This window comes from Amia ocellicauda, chromosome 12 (genome assembly GCF_036373705.1).
Source record: "Amia ocellicauda isolate fAmiCal2 chromosome 12, fAmiCal2.hap1, whole genome shotgun sequence".
Taxonomy (NCBI): domain Eukaryota; kingdom Metazoa; phylum Chordata; class Actinopteri; order Amiiformes; family Amiidae; genus Amia; species Amia ocellicauda.
Genome location: NC_089861.1, coordinates 3,105,287 through 3,129,731, shown reverse-complemented (window position 1 = coordinate 3,129,731; position 24,445 = coordinate 3,105,287). Strand labels below are relative to the sequence as shown.

The 24,445-nt window shown below is 44.3% G+C and overlaps 1 protein-coding gene across 2 annotated transcripts in view; it reads left to right on the top strand.

The window, feature by feature from the left end:
• Window positions 1-273: 273 nt before the first annotated feature.
• lcorl (ligand dependent nuclear receptor corepressor-like) overlaps window positions 274-24,445 on the top strand; it is a 32,071-nt gene continuing 7,899 nt past the window's right edge. The window contains exons 1-7 of one of the 2 annotated variants that reach the window (XM_066718080.1): window positions 287-445; window positions 12,834-12,899; window positions 13,373-13,452; window positions 14,152-14,284; window positions 15,325-15,555; window positions 15,776-15,866; window positions 16,736-24,428. In XM_066718080.1, coding sequence (XP_066574177.1) covers window positions 349-445; window positions 12,834-12,899; window positions 13,373-13,452; window positions 14,152-14,284; window positions 15,325-15,555; window positions 15,776-15,866; window positions 16,736-17,735 — 1,698 coding nt within the window. In that variant the 5' untranslated portion in view covers window positions 287-348 and the 3' untranslated portion in view covers window positions 17,736-24,428. Of the gene's footprint in view, window positions 446-12,833; window positions 12,900-13,372; window positions 13,453-14,151; window positions 14,285-15,324; window positions 15,556-15,775; window positions 15,867-16,735; window positions 24,429-24,445 lie in introns of those variants that run through there. The other variant, XM_066718079.1, reaches the window with a different exon arrangement.

Sequence of the window (24,445 nt, the reverse complement as noted above, 5' to 3'; positions counted from 1 at the left end):
GTGGCTGTGCAGCTGTTTGTACCAAAACAACAACACAGAAGGCAGCGCTTGGGGGGTGGCACCCATTTCTCTCTGCGCTGCTGCTCCGTTCATTTATTTGGGCAGAGAGAAATGGATGCCACCCCTAGCCCTGCTCCAATGGATGCCACCCCTAGCCCTGCTCCAATGGATGCCACCCCTAGCCCTGCTCCTGTATCACCTCGCCGCCCTAATGGGCTGAACCGCAGCGCCCGCCCCCTCGCGCGCCGCCCGTCCTGACACGTGTCAATCAAGGCCCCTGCGTCGCCCTCGCGCTATGTAAATGACGCCGGGTGACGTCACACGCAGAGCGAGAGAAGGACCGACAGAATGGCTACCCAGTGCCGTAGCTCCAAATGCACGGCGGAGAGGAAGGGATTCCGGCGGGAACTCGATTCCTGGCGGCACAAGCTGATCCACTGCGTAGGTAAGCGAAAGCCGACCCCCGTCCGCCCCGCTCTGGACGCGCCGGCCCGGGCGGAGGCGGGCTGGGGGGCCGGAGCGGGTCCGGGCAGCGGCTCGGCGGCGCCGTCCAAGTTCGCCGTGCCGAAGTTCAATTGGAAGAGGTACCTTTTTCCGTCTCCATTTTCTTTTGTCTTGACTGGGCGGCTGCTCCGGTGGGCGGCCCGGCGGCCCTCGGGGCTCGGCGGCGCTGCGGTGCGTGTCCCGGGGCTGCGTGCGGGGCTGCGGCTCGGCGGGGGGGGGTGCGCGCTGCCGGCGGCCGTTGGTCCCGCGCGGGGGTTCTGGAACCCGAACCCGGCTGCCATGGCGACGGGGGGGGGGACTGTAACGGCCGTCCCGTGCGGGGGGGGGGTGGGTCACGTGACGGGTTTGTTTTCTAAACATCACCCCCCCGTTACAGCCCCCGAAAGAGAGTGTGTGTGTGTGTGTGTGTGTGTGTGTGTGTGTGTGTGTGTGTGTGCACACAGTGTAGTGTGTGTGTGTGTGTGTGTGTGTGTGTGTGTGTGTGTGCACACAGTGTAGTGTGTGTGTGTGTGTGTGTGTGTGTGTGTGTGTGTGTGCACACAGTGTAGTGTGTGTGTGTGTGTGTGTGTGTGTGTGTGTGTGTGTGTGCACACAGTGTAGTGTGTGTGTGTGTGTGTGTGTGTGTGTGTGTGTGTGTGTGTGTGTGTGTGTGCACACACAGTGTAGTGTGTGTGTGTGTGTGTGTGTGTGTGTGTGTGTGTGCACACACAGTGTAGTGTGTGTGTGTGTGTGTGTGTGTGTGTGTGTGTGTGTGTGCGTGCGTGCGCACACAGTGTAGTGTGTGTGTGTGTGTGTGTGTGTGTGTGTGTGTGTGTGTGCACACAGTGTAGTGTGTGTGTGTGTGTGTGTGTGTGTGTGCACACAGTGTAGTGTGTGTGTGTGTGTGTGTGTGCACACAGTGTAGTGTGTGTGTGTGTGTGTGTGTGTGTGCACACAGTGTAGTGTGTGTGTGTGTGTGTGTGTGTGTGTGTGCACACAGTGTAGTGTGTGTGTGTGTGTGTGTGTGCGCACACAGTGTAGTGTGTGTGTGTGTGTGTGTGTGTGTGTGTGTGTGCACACAGTGTAGTGTGTGTGTGTGTGTGTGTGTGTGTGTGTGCGCACACAGTGTAGTGTGTGTGTGTGTGTGTGTGTGTGTGTGTGTGTGTGTGCACACAGTGTAGTGTGTGTGTGTGTGTGTGTGTGTGTGTGTGTGTGTGCACACAGTGTAGTGTGTGTGTGTGTGTGTGTGTGTGTGTGTGTGTGTGTGCACACAGTGTAGTGTGTGTGTGTGTGTGTGTGTGTGTGTGTGTGTGCACACAGTGTAGTGTGTGTGTGTGTGTGTGTGTGCACACAGTGTAGTGTGTGTGTGTGTGTGTGTGTGTGCACACAGTGTAGTGTGTGTGTGTGTGTGTGTGTGTGTGTAGTGTGTGTGCACACAGTGTAGTGTGTGTGTGTAGTGTGTGCACACAGTGTAGTGTGTGTGTGTGTGTGTGTGTAGTGTGTGTGTGTGTGTGTGTGTGTAGTGTGTGTGCACACAGTGTAGTGTGTGTGTGTGTGTGTGTGTGCACACAGTGTAGTGTGTGTGTGTGTGTGTGTGTGTGTGTGTGTGCACACAGTGTAGTGTGTGTGTGTGTGTGTGTGTGCGTGCACACAGTGTAGTGTGTGTGTGTGTGTGTGTGTGTGTAGTGTGTGTGCACACAGTGTAGTGTGTGTGTAGTGTGTGTGCACACAGTGTAGTGTGTGTGTGTAGTGTGTGCACACAGTGTAGTGTGTGTGTGTGTGTGTGTGTGTGTGTAGTGTGTGTGCACACAGTGTAGTGTGTGTGTGTGTGTGTGTGTGCACACAGTGTAGTGTGTGTGTGTGTGTGCACACAGTGTAGTGTGTGTGTGTGTGTGCACACAGTGTAGTGTGTGTGTGTGTGTGTGTGCGCACACAGTGTAGTGTGTGTGCACAGTGTGTGTGTGTGCACAGTGTGTGTGTGTGTGCACAGTGTAGTGTGTGTGTGTGTTTACAGTGTAGTGTGTGTGTGTGTTTACAGTGTAGTGTGTGTGTGTGTTTACAGTGTGTGTGTGCACAGTGTGTGTGTGTTTACAGTGTAGTGTGTGTGTGTTTACAGTGTAGTGTGTGTGCACAGTGTGTGTGTGTGTGCACAGTGTGTGTGTGCACAGTGTGTGTGTGTGTGTTTACAGTGTTGTGTGTGTGTGTGTGTGTGTGCACAGTGTGTGTGCACAGTGTGTGTGTGTGTGTTTACAGTGTTGTGTGTGTGTGTGTGTGTGTTTACAGTGTAGTGTGTGTGTGTGTGTTTACAGTGTAGTGTGTGTGTGTGTTTACAGTGTAGTGTGTGTGTGCACAGTGTGTGTGCACAGTGTGTGTGTGTTTACAGTGTAGTGTGTGTGTGTTTACAGTGTAGTGTGTGTGTGTTTACAGTGTAGTGTGTGTGTGTGTGTGTTTACAGTGTAGTGTGTGTGTGTGTGTGTTTACAGTGTAGTGTGTGTGTGTGTGTGTTTACAGTGTAGTGTGTGTGTGTGTGTTTACAGTGTAGTGTAGTGTGTGTGTGTGTTTAGTGTAGTGTGTGTTTACAGTGTGTGTGTGTGTTTACAGTGTAGTGTGTGTGTGCACAGTGTAGTGTGTGTGTGCACAGTGTAGTGTGTGTGTTTACAGTGTGTGTGCACAGTGTGTGTGTGTGTGCACAGTGTAGTGTGTGTGTGTGTGTGTGTTTACAGTGTAGTGTGTGTGTTTACAGTGTAGTGTGTGTGTGCACAGTGTGTGTGCACAGTGTGTGTGCACAGTGTGTGTGCACAGTGTGTGTGCACAGTGTGTGTGTGTTTACAGTGTAGTGTGTGTGTGTTTACAGTGTAGTGTGTGTGTGTTTACAGTGTAGTGTGTGTGTGTGTGTGTTTACAGTGTAGTGTGTGTGTGTGTTTACAGTGTAGTGTGTGTGTGTGTTTAGTGTAGTGTGTGTTTACAGTGTGTGTGTGTGTTTACAGTGTGTGTGTGTTTACAGTGTAGTGTGTGTGTGCACAGTGTAGTGTGTGTGTGCACAGTGTAGTGTGTGTGTTTACAGTGTGTGTGCACAGTGTAGTGTGTGTGCGCGTGTGCACAGTGTGTGTGTGTGTGCACAGTGTAGTGTGTGTGTGTGTGCACAGTGTAGTGTGTGTGTTTACAGTGTAGTGTGTGTGCACAGTACACGTCAGTGTGCACGCAGTGTGTATTTAGTGTGTGCACAGCGTTTATATAGTGTATCGACAGTATGTACAGTAAGTGTACAGTGAATTTAGTGTATATGGTGTACAGTGTGTTTAGTTTGTGCACAGTGAGTGTGTACACAGTGTATTTAGTGTGTAGTGTGTGTGTATGTAACGGGTACAGTGTGTAGTGTGTATAGACAGTGTACATTGTGTGTCTACAGTGAGTGTGTGCAGTGTGCATTTAGTGTATTTACAGTGTATGTGTCCACAGTGTGTATCTACAGTGTATTTAGTGTGTACACATTGAGTGTGTCCACAGTGTGTATTAAGTGTATTTACATTGTATGTGTGTGTGTAATGTGTGTTTTGTGTGTGTAGTGTGCATTGTGTATTTACAGTATGTATGTGTAGTGTGTATGTAGTCAAGTGTAGTGTATTTACATTGTGTATGTGTAAAGCGAGTGAGTAGTGTATTTAGTGTGTTTAGTGTACACTGTGTAGACTGTACAGTGTGTACAGTGTATTTACAGTATTTAGTGTATGTACACACAGTGTGTACACTGTGTGTGTGTGTGTGTACACAGTGTCTTGACGGTATACACACAGTAGGTGTGTATATACAAGGAGTGTGTGCGTGCAGTGGGGGTGTGTGTACGTACAGTGTGAATACAGTGTGTGTGTTGTGTGTATACAATGCCAGGCTTTGTTGGTTATTGCTTTGGTGCCGGTTTGCAAAACTGTGACAAAGTGAAGTGATTGTATCGTGCGTGTTACTGTTGTGCTCGGCTGCAGAGCGTCTGCCATCCTCGGAGCTCGGAGTGATGGTGCAGGTGAGATAGTGTAATCTCTGGGTTGAGGAGTATGTTAATATCGACACAGTGAAACGCAAAGCATGTCGAGCCTCGGATTATATTGTACGCATTAAAATCGAGCTTCAGTATTAAGCCTCCGTGTGGGTACCTTGCTCTGTTGTGCAGCTTTGCTCAGTAATGCCCCGGCCGATGCCTCGGAGCCCCGGGGGCTCGGTTTTATCGGACCGATTTCATTTGCCTCGCTGTACAGCAAAAACACGATTACATCTGAGCTGGGGTTTGGGCTGGTGTTTGTCTGACTGTAGCGTAGCCTGTAAACGGGTCAAGAAATACAGCATTGCATTGCTGGCACTAGTCAGTGTTTAGTACCATTTTATTTGTGTTTATTAAAGGAACAATGACAAGTACCCCCCCCCCCTTATTTTTCTAATGCTGATTAGATGTCCCTTTTCTGTGAATTTAAGTGCCATCTGCCAGTGCCTCTCCACAGGTTACAACTAAGGAGCTTACAGTCCCTGTCCCTGAGAGAGCCTGCGTCTCAGGTGGAGCCTTTCTTACCTGATACTTGATTATTTTAATGCCTCGTAAACAATTTTAAGTTATACCTTGTGGAATATGACAAAAAGCTGTTTTCAAATTGTGTGTGTGTGTGTGCGCTCCTTCGTCCCACTGCTGTCCCATGCTGGTGTATTCTGTAACGATCCTCTTCTACACAACATTTCAACACCCTGATTTGTAGCAGTGACAACCCCCCCCACACACACACAACGACCTTCAGCTGTTGTGATTTCTAAAGCTTTTTATATGTATAATATATTGCATGATATGAAGAATAAGCACTCGATCTGACAGTGTGTATCTAGTGCACATTTCCTGTCATCTGTGCTGTGATTGTTGGAATCTTATTACAAACTGTAAAATCAGGCAGGTTTTCAAGGCTGGCAGCCGTTTCATAAAGATGACATACTATATCTATATATATCTATATATTTTTTTAAAATTATTAAGATAAAAAATTGTACCTTTCCTTTTCTTGCCCAGTAGCTTTGTTGGAAAGTCTAGATATGGATGGCAGTCATACATCAATGGTCATACTATACCTGGAGTGATAAATTATTCATGTAAATTATACATTTTCTTTGTGGTCGAGTGCCGAATGGAAACCGCCTGCTGTACATTCTGTAGCCCCCCGTGTGATCAGCTTCTCCGTATGCACCCTGCGTGCATAAGCTTACGGGAAACCAAATCTATAGCGGTGTGGGGGGTGCTCTGAGTGGATCTTGCAAATATACCCTTCATACACTAGTAACCACTTGTTATTTCTGCAGTGACTGAGCATTCAGCCTTAAAAGGTTCACTGTAACCTTTTATTAATTAAAACAATATTTTGCTGTCCTGTCGCGGACACAAAGAGGGGGTTTAACGTTCTTGCCTGGCGTTCCGGGAGGCGCGTGCGATTGCGGTCTGAACGGTGTCCTGCTGGCCTCGCACCCGTTTCACTACCCATGGGTAACCTTGGAGCGCGGAACACGCCGTGCTTATGCTCCGAAAAGCAGAAACAATGCGTTGCATCAAACCCCTGTTCAAGGCCTCGGCGTGCGTTTTCAACTATATTCCTCTGTTGCAGACTCTGAATGGATTAATCTGCCTGCTGGAGTTAGAGCCCGTCCTTCTGCATTGTCTCCCGTGTGTGTGACTATAGTACAATATTTTCTAGTTTGCTGTAAAACAGCCAGATTTGCAAATGTGAAATTTTATCTTCTTCAGTTTCAACTCGGGAGACATAGTTATCCAGCTAGGTGTGGGAGTATTCTCTGCAATACATCTAGTCCAACACCGATCACTTGTTTAACTGTAGGCCACGTGAGTGAATGAAGCTGACCTTGAGATTTTAAGGCTGCTTTCTGAGGTGCTGATCTTCCTAGCTTTTGCTGGCTAGGGATTTAAATCTATTTGGAAACCATCAGAAGGCCGTGGCACAGTTTGTGGTAGGCAGTGCTTGTCAAATTTTTCCGATCAGTATACTTTATTCTGTTTTTTGTTTTTTGTTTTTTAAGTGTTAAAAGCACATGCACTTTAAAATAACTCTTGACTGGAGTATCAGAGTGCAGTGTTCTCTGGTCCATCAAGACCGGAGTTGGACCCAAAGCCATGGACCACCCATGAGTTCGCACTTCAGCTCCGCAAGGCCTTACATACGGAAGAGCAGCCTATTGACGGTTTATTCCGATTCCTTTCCAGTTATTACGTTACATCTGGTTAATGTGATAGGTGGTTAAATAGGAAAGTTACAGACCTTTGCTCTCCGCAGATGCGCAGTATTCATATGTGCTGCGTTCAGAGCGGTCACTGCAGAAGATTAAATTGTTACCTTGATGTGGATCCATCACTGGCACATTTTTTCCAGTGTAACCAGTTTTGTTTATGTGATGGATATGAAAACAAGCTCACTGTCTTTCTAACAAATATATTGTGCATGTACTGACCGATGTCACCGATTGGTTTCCACACACATTCAATTGTACACATTCAAAGATGCAGGGTACCACACATCTATATACAGAGCGGTTCCCTGTGTTTTGTACTATGAATATTCCTGTTGAGCCAAGGATTTGAGATCAGTTTTGCATATGAAATGGATATGGACACAAATGGAAATTGGTCTTCAAGGCATTCAAGACAGGAGACGCTTCTTCACACAGAGAGGCGTCACAATCTGAACAAACTCCCCAGCGATGTGGCTGAATTTTGGACGATTTGGGAACATTCAAAAACAGACTGGATAGGATCCTTGATCACTTAGTTATTAATGGACACCAAACGAGCACGAGGGGGCGAATGGCCTCCTCTTGTTTCTGAACATATGTTTCTTATGTATAACATAATGGTGATGAAAGGCACAGAAACTGCTAGTCATTAAACCTTTAAACTAGGCGATGTGAGGTGAGCCCATTCGTTTTGAAAATGAGCAGGATATATTATCTCTACAAAGCTGTGCCCTGGAAGCTTCTTGTAATGTTTATGAGCCATTATGGGTACGACACAGAGGAAAACTGTCATCCTAGGTAGTCGGCATATTTTTCCATGTCAGACAGTTGTCTGGTGTGTTAAGACTTTTCCAGCAGAGTAGTACAGTCAGTTGTTCCTCTTTTTGCCTTCAATATCCATTTGCTTTTGTAGGTGAAATCTTGACGGGAATGTAGGTGAATTGTCACCGATGCAGAAACTGCTGTTTAGAAATGTAATGCATGTGACAGAATCAAATAATCACACAGAGAGGCGGTACAGACCCAGAGTTGTATTTATTTTTATGAAAGGCTTTCTGAAATTAGGTTGTGGGTGGTGTAGTGGTGCTTAAAACTGGAAAGTTACAGCCCAGTGCTGTCAAGAGTGAATTCAGGCCAAAGCAGCAGAAAACTCGTTTAGTGGAGAAATGCACAATTAAGACCTGGTAATGAACAACTGATTTGATCTGACCTCCACCTCTCGGCCTGTGGACGTCCCACACCCATGCACTGTGTAATGAAAAGAGCATCCAGTAAATGCATGTGTTCAATAAACTGAACATCTGTCTGATTTATCTGAAAACAAAAATGTTTTAATTAGTATATCGCCCTCTGCAGGGTACCCACAAAAGCACTTTACTGATTGAAAAAATATATAGACAGATAAAATAAACAAACCATTAGGCACAGAGGAGAGAGAAACAAACTCCAATGAATGGTAGGTTGTTATCAGAGAAAATAAATCTCTGGGGGTCCATGGCTTCAGGCCCAGACCTAATGGCTGCCTCCCCTCCAGGCAGTATCATTTTATCAGATGGGCAGCTAGAAAATCAGAAAGTTGTTAGGTGGTGTTGCTAGCTGTGGTCTTGTCTCTAGTGAGGGCTGTCATCAGCTCTTGGGTGGGGGGTGCGTTATCTTCCTTTGGTGTGGGGGTGCCTCGTCAGCCCCTCGGAGGGGGACATTTGTTTGAACACAGAAAGAGAGATTGTACTCAGCTACTGATAGTGAGATGCAGGAGATGACTGACCGCATTGTGCAGAGAATGTCCAAGGCACACCAGTGGCTTTATGGGTTATGGTGACTAGAAAAACAGATTTGAAAAGATGAGTCTTCAGCCGTGATTTAAAGGCAGAGACAGAGAGGGCATCTCTTACATAGACTGGAAGATCGTTCCACAGTTTCGGGGTCCTGTAACTGAATGCTCTGCCACCTGTGTTTTTTGGTGTATTTTTGGGATCCCAAGATAACCGACTTCCTGTGATCGCAATGGCCAACCTGGAGTGTATTCGATAAGGAGATTTTTTAAGTAGGGAGGTGCCAGTCCTTTTAGTGCTTTGAATGCTAATAGGAGTATTTTGAAATCTGTCCTGTAGTGCACGGGGAGGCAGTGAAGAGAAGCGATGTGTTCATACTTCTTTGTTTTGGTTGAGATTGCAGCTTCATTTTGAATTAATTGAAGTACAGAAATAGCATGTGTGATTCAAAGGATAGATTATGGCTACAGAAGACACCCAGGATCCACGCTGTCTCTTTAGGGGTGAAATGAATGTGGCATTATTCAGTCCTGTCAGCGCAGATTTCTGTCCCCTAGAATTAGAGCGAAGCCATTTCATATTCACCATTGTAATGTGAGGTCGTATTACTCTAATCCCATTGAGTAGGATCTGCAGGAATCTTTCTGCAAGCTTGAACACCACCGGCTGATCTTGCACTTCCTTTGGAAAGTGGAGATATTTTCATATTAAGTATGCTACAAAAAAACGGCAACAGTTTCCAAATCGCGCCTATTAACTTCAACACTTCGTCTGCCAGTTCTCACCCTTAGCACACCAGTTCATCGTATCCATCAAATGGTACTCCAGACGCCGTGCAGGAAAAAGGCACAGAGCAACAACCGTGAGGTGACGGTCATTAGTTTGCGTGTAAAAGGAAGTGTTTGAGTTTTAAAACAATGTACAGTTTCAGTTTCTCGTGGCTGAAGCGGCTTGGGTCACTGGCACTGTCGGCAGCTCAGTGATGTCACAAGAATAGTGGCTTGTAACACCAGTGCTCATAGCAGACGAGCTACACTACTTCTTCACTGGGGAGTTGTTGTTGATAATTCTGACATTGAAAACAATCTGCACTCCTCCTGGGTTTCACACCCTGACATACATGTGCGAGAACCTGCTCTCTGGCTGCTCCGTTACCAGGCTAAAAGGGTCAAGGGTTTTGCAGTACAGGTTTAATGCTGTTAATCCCTTGTGTGCACCCTGCATCTTTTTCTCTCTCTCTCTCCCTCTCCTTGGCCTGCCTTGCTACCAGTTCTGAGCTGGCTTGAGTCCTAGAACGTGACGCCGTGTGCAACAAGGCTGTATTACAGGTCACTGTCTCTGGTGTCTGTTTCACTGTGGCCTTCTGGTGATCCTGCAGACATCGCAATTAACCGCGGCACTCTGTCCTTACTAAGATTCCCGGCTAGCACTGGAGCCAGAGCCCGCCACTGGTGACCCCCCAGGGAGGAAGCCTGGTTATTTTGGGTGCAACTCCAGTACTTGTGGCCAGTGTCTTTGTGTTCCAGTTGAGATCTAAAATTACATACTTGATTCAATTATCTGCTTGCTTGAAATGGTTTAACTCTCTTCAAGGGTAATTCCATGAGAAGGTGGACATCCTTTGCACATATTTAAGGGGCTCTTTTTCATTTTAGTTTTTTTCTGTTAAATGGGAATTCAAGCTTCATGCAGTAGTGTGCGGAAGATTGTGTTTGTTTTAAGAGGTGGTTTCATTACAATTCAATATTCTTTTGTGCATCACCTAAATGTTATTTGTATTGTGTGGTCCACTCAGAAGAGATGCATCTTAAACCTTGTCTTAAAGTGACAGCATTAGGTTTGCAAAATGCATCATGTAATGGACACGCAATGATGTATAGAGGCATTGAAGGGATGTCTGTTACAACCTATGCAGTCCAAGTTGTTTTTCTCTGCTGTAACTGCTAAAGCTAGAAATGCACGATTTGGTATTTTTGAACTTCCATGTTATGACAAACGTCCACTCCCCCGCTGCAACTGCCATCATAAATTTAAATGACACAGTTGCATTCTAATGTCTGTCCTATGCAACATTTCTTCTGATATATGCAAGCATTGCAAGGAAACCTGTACAACTTATCTGTGATAATGTGGATGCTTTTTTAGTTCTCCTCTTCTTGCCAAATGAGTTATTGCTGCTTGAAATGTTTCCTTCCCATTTATTTTTTATTGGAATCCGTGATGGGGGGTGGGGGGGGGAGTTGTCCTTTGACTGTTCCATATGAGACTAGAAATGTAAAATTATTGAATGAATAAATAGTTAACGATTAGTCTCTTTGGTTAATGATTAGCCCTGACTGTGTGTGCAGAATGACACTGAACGCTGCATGTTCACTACATAACGGCACTGTGGTGTCCTGGCAGATTTAGATCTCGTTAACTAATATGTATTTATTAATAATTAGAAATGCATTCTAACCTCGGTAGCCGTGTTATAATTTATTAGCCTAAAGCACTCTCTCTCCCTAATCTGTGCTAAAAACAACTCTGCCAAATCACAGTGCCTCACCTCCCCGGCTGCATGCTTGGTTTCACTCCTCTCCCCGAATCGCTTTCCAGAGTGTCAGAGTGTCGCACCTTCAGGGCTTTTCAGAGGAAGCGGAGAAACCCTTCAATGTGTGAGTGTCGTGTGAGCGGCTCCTCCGCGATGTCCGAGCTTGCCGGTGCCAGTGGGACAGGGTGTCAGGCCCACTGCTCCCCCGGCTGCTGTAACACCGTGGACTACAGAGTTGCGGTCAATTCCACTTTCTCAATTCCAGTTCCCTTTGTCAAACCCAGTACACGCTGCGGTTTCAGGCCTGCAGACGGAATGGATTTCAAAAATCTCTCAGTGCGCTGTCTGAATTTGTATTATGTATTTTTTAGTCTAACTGTAGAAATCAAAGAAAGTACACATAATTGGCAGCCAGCTTCAGAAGAAAGGGTTACAGAGGTCTTGGAAATGTAACTCAACCTCTGTGAAGTAGTAATTATAGTGTATTGGACAAAATAAATTGGAAAGAATTCGCTGTTATGTCTCGTCATCTTTGAGATGGAATTAGAAAACCTGAAAAGAATCTTGCACACTTTTTTACAAGAATGAGCTTGTGCAGATATTGCATTTATATCCATACGCAGGCTAGCATTTCATTAGTTACATCAATGCAGGTATTGCAAACGTATCCTCGTGCATCCAAAGGAAGGATGTTTATTTCACGTCAGTTCAGATTGTGCTTATTGCTATTTAAATGTGAGTTTAATCATAGTAGGCATGTCAGAATTGTCTGTATGATTCTGGGCTACTACATGTAAATGTTACATAAAAGAGGATGCTTTCCACACACACTGACAGCTGGATTTACTTAATGATGAAGGAATTACTCTAATGCTGTAAAAGTGGGAATTTCCTCTATTTTTAGGGAACTGTAACATGTTGCACCAAAACTGGGTCACTGTTGCAGGATTTTACTTTCTAGGAAATCCAGCAGAGTTTAGTGATGGACAGCTTGTCCTCCTTGAAGATTGCATTATTGTATCCTAATTTGGGGATTTTTTTTTAATTTATTTTTGTCTTCGAAGGACCGGAGCCGAGGAGTTTTCTTTACACAGACGACAACAGGAAGGCCTCGAGTTCAGCCATGTGATGTTGGGAATATCTATGAATCAGCTTGGTCACAATGCCTTACTTTACCAAAGGGTCAAAGGCAAGCTAGTGGATGATTTGTGTTGTTTTTCCCCCTCCACTCCCTCTCTCCCTGTCAGCACAAGCGAGTCCAGGAGTTCATGTTTCACAGAACTGAAAAGAGAGACTCCTAGGCCTCAGATTGTCTTTGTCTCTCCCCCTTGTAACTTGAGGAATCGGTTTATTCCTCCGTGAATGGAAATGGCGGGGGGGTAAGAAGCATGCTGGAAGTGGCTGTTAGCAGATCGCAGTGGTTGTGGACATTAGGTTGTGATGCTCTTAGCCTCTGTGGTGGGGGAGTGTGCCGGGTGTGGCTGTGGTGTTGGACCGGGCTTGCTCTTCTCAATCGGTTGCTCTCTGGAGTCAAAGATTAGGCTGATGTCATCGCTCAGGACTGGTGAACGCTACAAGTGCGTTTCTAATCCGTGGGCATTCATTGCGTTGCTCAGTTGGTAACGCGAGATTCTGTTGAGCTCGCTTGTCTGTTTTTGTTGGGGTTTTTTGCAGGTAGTTGTCTACATAACCTTTTTCTCCACTGAGACACAAAGTCTGCTTTTGTTTTGTTCTGTTTGAATGTGAACCTCACTGCTCCCTCTCTTTTGTCTTGGTAGGTTTTGAAAGTATATTGGAAGGGATCTACGGTCCACGGCTGCTTAGGGATCTCAGTATATTTGACGGTAAGTTTTTATTATTTTGAAGTGTTTGCAGCTTCATATGGAAAGTTTTCAGCGTTTTTCTTAGATTTTCAGGTGTTTGATTAACAGAGCACTCCTCAAGTTAAGACAAAAAGAAAGGTGTGACTGTAGATCTAAGTGTTAATAATGATGATGGCAGAAATAATACATTGGAATAATTGTGCATCTCCCATCCAGAGACTAATTCCGGATGTCCTGATTACTTTGTTCATACATGCAGAGAATTGCAAGAAAATGTAGATCTTTAATTTAGATGTTTCTTAAATGTAGGTCGAGCCAAATCCACACACTCACAGCCTTGCATCTTCTCTTATATGGTGTACAGGGCTATTGAGCTGCTATTGAGTGTCGGGCTGCTTTCCCCGGCCTTCTCCCGAATGAGTTCCAGTCCTAGCAGCTGTATTGCCTTCTGATGGTGTGTATTTTAATAACTCGTTTTGTCTTGTTCCATGCAGACTGTGAGCCAGAAGTGGTAAATGACTGGTCAGTGGATACATGCTGTTCGTTCTGCAACCTGCAAGTAGAGAAACTAAATGTAAGTCTGGCTGTGTGTATCTGGCGTAATCATGTACAGACATGCTGCTGATCAGGGTGTGTGGAGCCTCGAGTGAGACGTGTTTAGGACCTTAAACTGCGGGTTCTTCACTTCGGGAGTGCAGTTGTGCATTTTAAAATGACTATTATTGCCAAATGTAATTACAGTTCAAAACATCAATTAACAATTTAATATTCACAGTATAGAGGAGTAACTGCATCTGAAAATGAATTTATATTATTGCCAAATACACAGTATGAAATATCACAACTTACAATAACCTCCCAGCACATATGAACTGTGACTTAATCAATAATAATTATAATAATGCAAGATATTATAGCTCCACATTATCAGTGGCTATTATTTTACTTATTTAGTATAAACATGTTGATTTGGCCATGGCTTCTAGTTTAACGAGTCAAATCAGGGGAGAACGCAGATTTCAGGAGTTCAGTGAATGATGTGCGTGATATTTATAACCGTGCGTGGCAGGATGAGGCGCATGTCTGCTGGGGAAGGTACCGTGAGAGAGAGGGAAAGAGAAGCACCATCAGAACAGCTTAGTGTTGTATTTTTTCCAGGTCTGGAATTTTCTCCCAGGTTTGGAAATCGGATTTCAGTTTAGGGGGAGGGCAAAAGCACTCATTCAGGGCTAATGTGCTCTAATAAGCATTCTGGGTTTCACATCTCTCGCAGGACCATCTTGCCACTGTCGGTTCATCGCAGTCGACTCCAACTCAAGAAGAATCTCCATCTCAGGGCCAGTCTAACACTGAGAAAATCGAATGCCAAGCAGACAAATTTCTTCATGCAATCTTTCGAAAGAAAGGTAAAAACAAATGCAAAATGTCATCTTGCATCGTGATCTGTGTTTTATGTCCCCTCCTACGTGAGGCACTTTCTGTCCCTCTTGTTCAAAGAGGGAGACGAGACCCTCATCTGTAGGCGTTTCACACAAAGAAATTTGTCACGTGATCCCGACGCCAGCTTCTCATGCAAGAGGCCTGTGGTCAAGATAAAATCAATACGAGGGTATGTGATCAGGGCTGGTCACTCATCGCGGTCGACATCTTTGTTCCCGCTCGTGATTTCCTCCGTTTCTCCCGGGCTTTGCTTCGAAGGTGATGGGTTTCACTTAGGTCTGGAAAGGAGCTTTTGAAAATGGGGGCAGTGGCAGAATGTAATTTCCTCTGTCCAGTTTCTTTTTCAACCCCACAGATTGGGAATTGGCCAGTCTTAACGTCACCATAACAAATCACTGCACTGAGAATATAAAGAGACAGCCTGGCCACATTCCCTGAGTAGAAGAGACTGAAGCAGCGCGTTTCGGCAGCAAACAAGCCGACCATGCTTTCTGCCTTTGTTCTTGCACTGTCAGAGAGGCAGGGGTGGGTTTACCTGGTCTTTAACTTGCATGTCGCAGCCTCGCTTCCTGTGTAAACAATCTAGCGTGTCACAGCCTCGCTTCCTGTGTAAACAACCTAGCGTGTCACAGCCTCGCTTCCTGTGTAAACAGCCTAGCGTGTCACAGCCTCGCTTCCTGTGTAAACAACCACGCAGATGCAGTGTTGTCACTGCTGCTTGGTTCACTTCATGCCGGCCTCATGGTGCTGGTTTTCAAAGGAGAAAGTGCTGCATGCGTGCGTGAAAGTATAGATGTTTGATTACCTTTGAAACCTTTAGGCTGAATATACCAAATATAGAAACCTCTTTGGTGCAACATTTGTGATTAATTAACTGCCGAGTCTGTATGAAGGCCCCTACGTGTTCTTTTATGGTTTTTTGAGAGTGAGTGTGAGAGAGAACATGCGTAGGTTCGGTTTTCTTTATTTCTGACCCAAGTTTACATTCCCTTCTCTCCACCTCCAGACCTTCCTCAGAACTGTGATCCGAACATTCCCTTAGTTGCTCAGGAATTAATGAAAAAGATGATCCGCCAGTTTGCCATTGAATACACTTCAAAGAGCCGCCAGATCCAGGAAGCAAAAAACGGCTCATCCGTGGATGTGGAGGCGGTCTGTAGGACTCTCCATCTCCCCGAAGATCAGGACGGGCCCCTAGACCTCACTGTGAGCCGGAACCATCTGGATCCTGGACAAGGTAATGCACTTCCAGCCTCCCCAAACCGGCCGCAGGTGCTAATAAGTGTCGACAGTCAGGACTGAAGCCTTCTTTTTAATATCTTGTCTTGTTCCTGTAGGTGCCTCTCGATTTAGCATCTGATTAACCACTGGAAATCATCTATAATCGCTCTTCTACATAGAATTCAATTCCCTGTACAAGTTCCTTCTTTTAATGCCATCTTTTTATGGTTTTGTAGCGGATGGCGTGCTCGATCTCTCGAAAAAGAACAGTGCTGGCTCCACAATGTCAACGCCTACAACTGCGTCCAGTAACCACAAAGCTTCAGGGTGAGTAGCGTTTATCCAGGGTTTCTCGTGTGTGTGTGTGTGTGTGGGGGGGGGTTCTATCCCAATGGGGCAGTATTACGCACTCTGGTCGCTAGTCAACTGTAAAAGATAAAAGATTGATTTGAGCTGCTTTGATTGTATCGTTTGGACACAGACAGACAGTGGAAATTGCAGTCTTTGGGGACTGGGAGTGCCGTCACTTTGTCACTTCTACTGCCTAGTTTAGGTCTTGCGTGTCGATGTTGATGGAGAGAGACTAGCTTGAGGACTAAACTGTATCTGGAGCAGGTGGATTTGCTTACCGAATCTCTTCTCAAAGCTTAATTGATCACAAGAAACACGCACCACCTCCAATCGTGTGTAAGGACACGCGAGTGCTTCATTGTTAACTCTTGTTTTCTCATCTGCTGAAGCCAGTGTTGAGACGTGTGGCTGTTGTCCGTGCACGTTGCAAAGGGGTTGACTCTTTTATTACTCGTTCAGCGGTAACGTCACAGTTCTGACCAGCAGTACGAGCAGCGTCCTACAGCTTCCCTTTATCCTAAGGTTTTGGTACCGAACCTTGGCAGTGCAGGAGTCGTGCTGTGCAATTCATTAAAGCCCAAATTCTGCTGAGTTTTCCAAAGCTCCTGGGAGCGCTACCGTAGCAGCAGCAGTGTCCGCACGATTGACAGACTGTCCGTCCAGGACTCCTAGCGTTTGAAACTATAAGCAGTTTGCGCCACAACTCAGAGACCCTTTTAAACAGTGTGAGGAGCAGTGATGTTACCCAAAGCAAGGACGGTAATAAAGGAGTGGACCCTTCCTTCCATAGCTGTGTGCCAGTCTGTCATGCGTCCGCTTACCACCGTTTCATTCCATCCACCTAGGAGACCGCAGAAAGAGGACTATGTGGAACGCAGCACCGAGTTTTCGGAAGGCTTGCTTTCCAAAGCCTTGAAAGACATTCAGTCAGGAGCACTGGACATTCACAAAGCAGCCATACTTTACGGCATACCTCAGAAAAAACTACTTTTCCAGTTAGAAGCCTTATCCGAAGGAAAGCTGGCCGCGCTGAAGAGCTTCAGCCAAGACGCGGGGGACGAGTGCCTCTCCAAAAGCAGGGAGACGCACCTGGTCCTGCAGAAGGTGGCCAGTTGGGCGCGGGCCCAGGCTGAGCACACAGAGCAGGGCAAGTTCGGCCTCCTGGAGACCTCTGAGTTCAAGTTCCCCCCGGCTTCCACATACCTCCACCAACTCACTCTGCAGAGGATGGTCACTCAGCTGAAGGAGAAGAACGAAAGCCTCTACTCCGAGAACTCGAACAATCCTGCTGTTCAGTTAAAAATCCCTCAGGTACGAGTCAACGCTGTGCCCAAGTCACAGTCCGACCTCTCTGGGCTCGTGGATGTAATGTACCAAGTGTCTAAAACCTCGGTGCTGCCGGAGGGCACGGCGCTGCAGAAACTCAAGACGATCCTCCCGAAGCAGAACAAGGTGGACTGTTCTGTACCTCTGTCTCACTCGGGTATCGAGTCCTGCCTCCTGCAGGCGGACCTCTCTCCGCTGTGTCTTAACTTGAAGAACGGGTCGGTAGACGAGAGCGCCGACGACCTGGACCGCCGAGACAAGCAGCCGCGGAAGAAGCGCGGCCGGTACCGCCAGTACGACCACGAGATCCTGGAAGAAGCCATCACCATGGTCATGAGCGGCAAGATGAGCGTCTCGAAAGCACAAGGAATCTACGGAGTACCTCACAGCACTTTGGAGTATAAAGTGAAGGAGAGATCCGGGACGCTGAAGACGCCGCCGAAGAAGAAGCCCCGGATGGCCGACTCCGGGCTCTTCAGCGTCGCCGATTCAGGGACTAGTAGCTCCAAAACCTTTTAAACCGCATCACAAGTCTGGACTTGAACACTGCAAAACCGAGACGAGACCGCTTTTACAGACGAGTTCAAACCACTTCAGAAACGCAACACATGCCTTTAAAATAGTTTATTCAGGGTTTTCACTGTGGATATATACATATAGATATATAGATGCATATATACATTTTATATATATTTATATATACACACTGTGTGCATGTGTGTGTGCGTGTATGTTTATTATACGTGTGTGTGTGTGTGTGTGTGTGTATATATATATATGTGTATATATATATATGTATGCAGAGAGAAATGTTTCACTGCAGTTTCAGTTGTATAAATCTTATATTTACTCAGAGATATTCAGGTTTAAGTTAACTTAAGCTTCTTAGAGCATTAATGATTGTTATGTGCAGCTTTCACACTGGGTTGAAAATCCAGACTAATAAAGTGACTTACTACTAAAGAAGGAGATAGTGATGGATAAGTATCTCACAGAGAAATCATGGGACCGTATGAAAGGAACAAAGCTATCAGGAAAGAATACACTATCTGCCGGGTACTGGCTCCCCAGCGAGCCTGTACGTCCGTCTCAATGCAGCAATGCAAAAAGAAAACGACAGCCACCTCAAGAGTTCAAGGTTGAAGTTTAAAAAGAGAAAAAGCACTTGAGTTATTACATTTCTGCGTGATTAGCTTCAATCTGAGCACACCGTAGAGGACTTTTTTATAGTTTGTATTTGAACAGAAAGTGGACCCCCCCTTCCCTTCTTTCTATTAACGCAACTCTGCAAAAGTGTCATGGGTAAGTGGAATGCGACCTACAGCATGTCGGAAATGTGCACAGAATGAGCCTGACCATGGTAAGTTTTAGTGAATGTGTGCTGGTTATATTTTATTATAAATCTGTATTTATGAAGGTTTGTCTCACTCCTACTACTGAAGACCTCACTTAAAAGAAGAAAAAAATGAAAAAAAAAAAACTGCTGCTGTGATTTTTTTAATTTATTTCCTTTTAATGTATTTATTTTTTAATGTATATCTCATTTCAAGACTTGTCCAAAAACCACAATGCTCAGTTAAACGATAATACTGCTTAAACCAAATGTACAGGGCAGGGTGACCCTTCACTCCACAGGCAGTCGGCCATCGCAGCTGTTTGAAAATGTCTTTTATGGAAAATCTGGTTTGTTTTTTTTGTTTTTTTATTTGATTTGGGGGTGGGGGGGTTAGGAAATTGAATATTTCTAGTCGGAATTGAAATTGAAATGCTTTTGAGAACCACGTCGGTGTAACATTCGCGTTCTGGAACTGTCGGCCTGTCCGCTGTACGGTTTGGCGACGAGTTCGGCGACCTGGACCTGAAATTGTGCAGCACTGTAATTTTAGGAAATGTTTGTACACGCTATTTTGAGAATCATTTAATAATTTTTCTAAAACAAACTAACTATATCTATATCTCGGTTAGAAAGAAAAGAGAAAAAGCTTCTGATGTCCAGCATCGGAAAAAAAACACGAACTACTTCAGACTCATGGATATGAATTAATCCCAGTATCGTGACTGTTTTTGTAAATTTGTTTACATGTTACTGTTCAGTTAAACGGCCACCAGCTTTCCCAGCTACACACAGGTGAACTGAGGTCAGCCGAGGAGGATTGAGGCCTGCTTTTAAATGTTCTCTCTTTCAGCTTATTTGAATGTTTCCTAAAACATTTTCGTATAACAATACAGTGCCTCTGTTTTTAGAACTTTTAACACGGCAAAGTTGTTTAACCATTTTCTGGTCGTTGTTGACAATTTTATATTCAATTGTAAATTATCTTTCCGTGAAACTTTTTTTTTTTTTTCTTTCTAGGTGTTTCCAAACAAAACAAACCCTTTTTAATTGCAGTATTTCCATTGTCACACAACCTCTGCATATTGTGACAGCCTTGATTTTTGGTTAACATAAAATGATTTCAGTCGTTAGTTATTTATGCATAAATCAATTGCACTATTATTCATGGGTTATTTATATTTTCTAATTAGTACACCTAACCTGTCTTGTGTTGTAAATGTACTGTATTTTTGTTCCCCCTTGTGCTGTTCAGAATCTAAATCTGTGGATTTCATTGTTCAGTTACTGTGTTTATAGTTTGTAATTTGTATTAAAGCACTTTGATGCTTTTGCACATAAATTAAAAATGGGCTGTGACTTTTTTTTTGGTGTAGCATGGGCAGTTAGGCTCATTGAGTGTGCTGTACATACATCAAATGACAAATTGGACTCCTGGAAAAATAATTCAGTGTATCTTTGTTGACGGACGAACACTTGTAGTGGTTGGATTTGAAATGTCTGTTAAAGGAGTGGAAGTTATCTACACCTACACAATGTTACAATATTGAGACGTCACTCAAATGAGATCTGGATAGGTTTCTTATACATCTCTGGTGTGGCTGACTCGGACCCTCTTTTCCCCGACGCTGGAAGACTAGGACTCTAATGCTGAAGTGAATTATCTTGTACTTTGTGGGTGTGGGGTTCAGGTTGTCCCTCAGCTTGATCTTTTTTACTGGCTTCTGATGACCACACCCTTAAAATGTTCTGGGTCTTGCTGGATTGGGCCTTGTAGTCCTGGTTTTTCACTCACAATTTGGCATTTATGACGATTCCCTGTCTCCTCATTTAAAAAAGAGAAAGTTCTCGTGATTATGGGTGGATTCCTCGCACCAACCTAATGCAGCTTTCTGTAGATCTGGGCAAAAGGATTTGAAATATTTCATGATCCGTCCAGTCTAGAAGATGGAAATGAGTCCTGCTTCTCATTCTCGCCATGTTTTCTTCTAGAATAGGGGAGCCAAGAGTGTTCAGCGCCTTACTGTTTTAAATATTTTTTGTGCAGAGAGGAGACTCTCTCGATTTGTAGCTTTACACATAGTAACTACCACTCCCTGTAGCATCACGATGGCAAGAAAATGATCTAACTTCTCATCCAGGTCTTGTTTGCAAAGAGTCCAACCCTAAAAGCCTTGCTGCTTGTAGAAATCACTGTTCAATTAGGCCTTCCTGCGTTCTTCTCAAGCTCAGACTCCCAGCTGCATGCCTTTTCGCCTGACGGTCTGTCCGTTTTAATTTCTCGCTCCAGCCGTTTGTCATAATCCTTTTGAGCACGTGTTTACCATGATAAAGGAGGTGTAAATGTGGCTGAGCTACAGCAATTGCACTGTCTGTATGAAGAAACATTTCGGCAAATTGGAGTAATATGATCTGGATGATAATGTCCCCTGTTCAATGTCCTGTATTTGTCCCTTTCTGAAGTGTCTCAACCTCTTGGAGTGCTTAATACTGTCCTGTGTTTAGATGCTATACCCAGGCTATATATTCTGAGCTTTAGGATTATTGGGATTTTTATATATCTATGTTTTGCTGTTAATCACTTATTGTAATTTGTATTTCAGGTTTGTTTAAATGAAATGTAAAGTTGTTTATTCAGAGTTCCTGGTGTACTAAAGGAATTTGAAGTTCAGCCCCAGTTAGTGCAGGACGGAGCCTAATTCAGGTTTAGATCTGGGAATATGAAGTGCAACTTGCCTTGGATCAACATGCACTCCTGTTTGCCCAAGACCACTGATTACCAAATGCTGAATTCTGTAATTGGTTCAAAACAAGCTCATAAAAAAACAAGACCGTAGGTCCAAAGGACAGTTTATACTTGTCAACGGGGTAGCCTTGCACACTCCCGTTATTTTGTGTGTAACAATAACATGATTCAAGGAAATCACGGACACCACCTGGAGTGGCTTTGAGTACATTTGAGGTCCAAGCCAATATACTGTTTTTAGCTATTCCTGTTGCCCCCAATAATGACTTGTACACCAAATAAATGTCCTTGGACGTATTGCCCTGCCCTTCCAATTTCACCTTAAAGAACTATATTTAAAGGAGAGCCCAAACGTGTTTGAGCATCCCATTGCTTTTTGCGTTTCTATCAGTGTCAGCCCCTCGGAGTGAGAATTGGCCAGTTACTGGTTTGTATCGGTATTGATGATGAACTGTACATGCCATTGATTTAAAACGATCTAAACAGACTGCACAGCCGCACATTCGATGGATGTAGCAGGGCATGGGATCGCTCACTTCCATAAAATGGATGTAATGGCAGATTGGCTATCAGCACTTAGTGTGAAGTCCATCTTGCTATTCCTTCAGGAAAGATAATCTGTCTGGGTTTCATAACTCCAAGATAAGGACTCCAAACACGCTTCCAAGAAACCCTGAGCTGAGTCAGTTGTTTTTAGTTGGGTGGGATTTTTTTTTTTTCTTTTCTTGCAAAGCTCAAATGACTGACTCCTTATACACTTAAACACTATTGTGAAATCAATTTCAAAGTCTTAGAATAACAGGTGCCTGATAAGGCAGGATTTCAGCAAATGCTTCCTCTCAAAAAAAGTTTTAACATGTAAAGTAAAGCAGTATTTAAAGTCTAAGGGTTCGGACTTGACCCTTGTGCAAAGTACAAAGCTGTGTTCTATTGCAGTTTAATTTATTGTCAGATGCCACTTTCCTGTACTTGTAAATCAAACTGATAGGGCATAGGTTTGTGATTTGTGAATTGTGGGTTGGGAAAGGGTTTCATATACGAGTGATTAATATTCTACATTTACTTCAGTTGTACATTTTCCTCCACAATTGGTTTAATTTTGTCAACTCACACACCACTTTGCACGGCACCGTTATGTGGATTTCTTAGCGCACATTTTAGAAATATATATAAAGACAAAACAAGTGTGAAGGTTCCGAAACGCAAAGTTATAAAATGTTTTTAATTATCTACAGTAATCCCAAAATACATAATTGTAAAACCAGAAGTAAAAACTCGGTGTGAAAACTGAGTGTGTGTATGCCGTCTGATTCGGGCCCCTGTGAGAGAGTAAGTGCTCCTTTAGTCAACAAAACTGGCTCTTTTTTTAATGCATCTGCTTTGCCATTTAATATCGCCTCCCTTGGTCTTGCTTTGTCTATTGTACACCTTTGAATGAGTGAACATTCAAAGTGATCAAATATAATGAAACATGGGCCCTAAGCATGTAGCATGTTACAGCACAGAGGGTAGGGAGGGAAATAAAAATGCATCCCTTCAGATTATTGAAGTTCTGACATTAAATTCTGAATAATGTAGGCCTACATTTTGTTAAAAGAATTGCTGAGCTTTCTTAGAAGCCTGTGTGTTTTGATTTTCTCTATAGAACTTTATTATCCTTGCTGGCAAGTTATCACTGCTCAAATTTTCCTTGCTATTAATAGTGATAAAGATGCTATGGATGCTTTTCACTTTGCATTTGTGTGGTGGTCTTGCGAATGTCTATCAGCAGGCACTGGGGGCTGCTGTAGAAGATCTGTCCCTGCAGTAGGAGCTGTTTGTGTGCCCTTCATGAACCTGGCTTATCTGTATTCAGATCAGATCCTATTCAGATACACAGACGGTGCTGTCTGGAGATGGGGAATTGCCTTGCCAGTGTCTAGCTACAGCTTGTCCAGATCTTAATCTTCATCACCTGAAGGCTTTTGCCTGTGAGGTAAATGGCAGTAGTAGAGGGTTTTGAAGCGTTGAAGTTGCCCTGTAGAAACCTGGTCGAGAGCCTCGTGGTTTCCTGGGGGACAGGATAAATAACGGGAAAGTAAATCACATCCCATGAGCCCTGGAAAGCTAGTTTGCAGGACGGTTTGCACGGTTTCTCCACTGTGAAGGTTTGCGTTTGGACGGTTGAGTTTGATGGAAAGCTCTTGAAAGCCAAGCATCTGTCAGTTAAAAGCTTGGCTGGATCAGACGCCTAGAGGTAGGTCCTCGAGTTCATTTGATGCATGACCACTTCCCTAAGCCTTCAGACGAGACCTGGGGGGTCCATTACAGTTGTCTAATGGTAACATTTTATAATTAAATCAACTTTATAGTCCAGTGACGCCATTATTGTTTAAGATTTTTAGATTGGATCGACATCATCCTCTCCTGACTCATTTGTTTTCCATTGACCTGTTTATATCCTCTTTGTAGATTGCCTTTTGTGTCATTTTAATTTTGCATAATGGCACTTGAATTAAATATCACTATAGTGGTCATTCAGACTCGCCAAAGCTACTATAATTGTTGACCCCGGTTGTGCTAACAGTAGACCATCGCTAATGGGGCAGAATTGGAGTCCGAGGTCTACTGCAATCTTTAGTGATAGTCTGGACAGAGGCTGACAGTATTTTTGTTGGGGTTTCTTCTATAGAATGGTATTTTCAGGAAATGAATGGCAAGGATACATGGCAGGTTTGATTTGGGTTATCGCTCTCCTACAAGGCCATTGAGGGAGAAACTTAACACTTTTTGAGTTTCTGTGAGCTACGCTACATTTATCTGGAAGCCCATGTCTGCGTGTTTTTCACTAAGGAAACTTTCGGTTTACATTTGTAGGTGCACTCCATTGCAATTCTCAATTTCTCAAAGCTGCCACACTGACAAGAAAGGAGGAAAGAAAAAGGATAGATTTTCAGGTGTAAATTGTCTGAAAAAATGACCTGCAGGAAAATGAAAGTATTTCTAATTACATTCAGGCAAGATAGGACATTAATCTACAGGTTGAATTTGAATGCATCCCTCAAACAGATATTCTCACCCGCATTCATTGATCACTCATGCTGGGGTGCAGTTTTGCAGAGATTACTCTGTAGCACGGTTGTATTGTTTACTTTGTAATTTATCTTTATT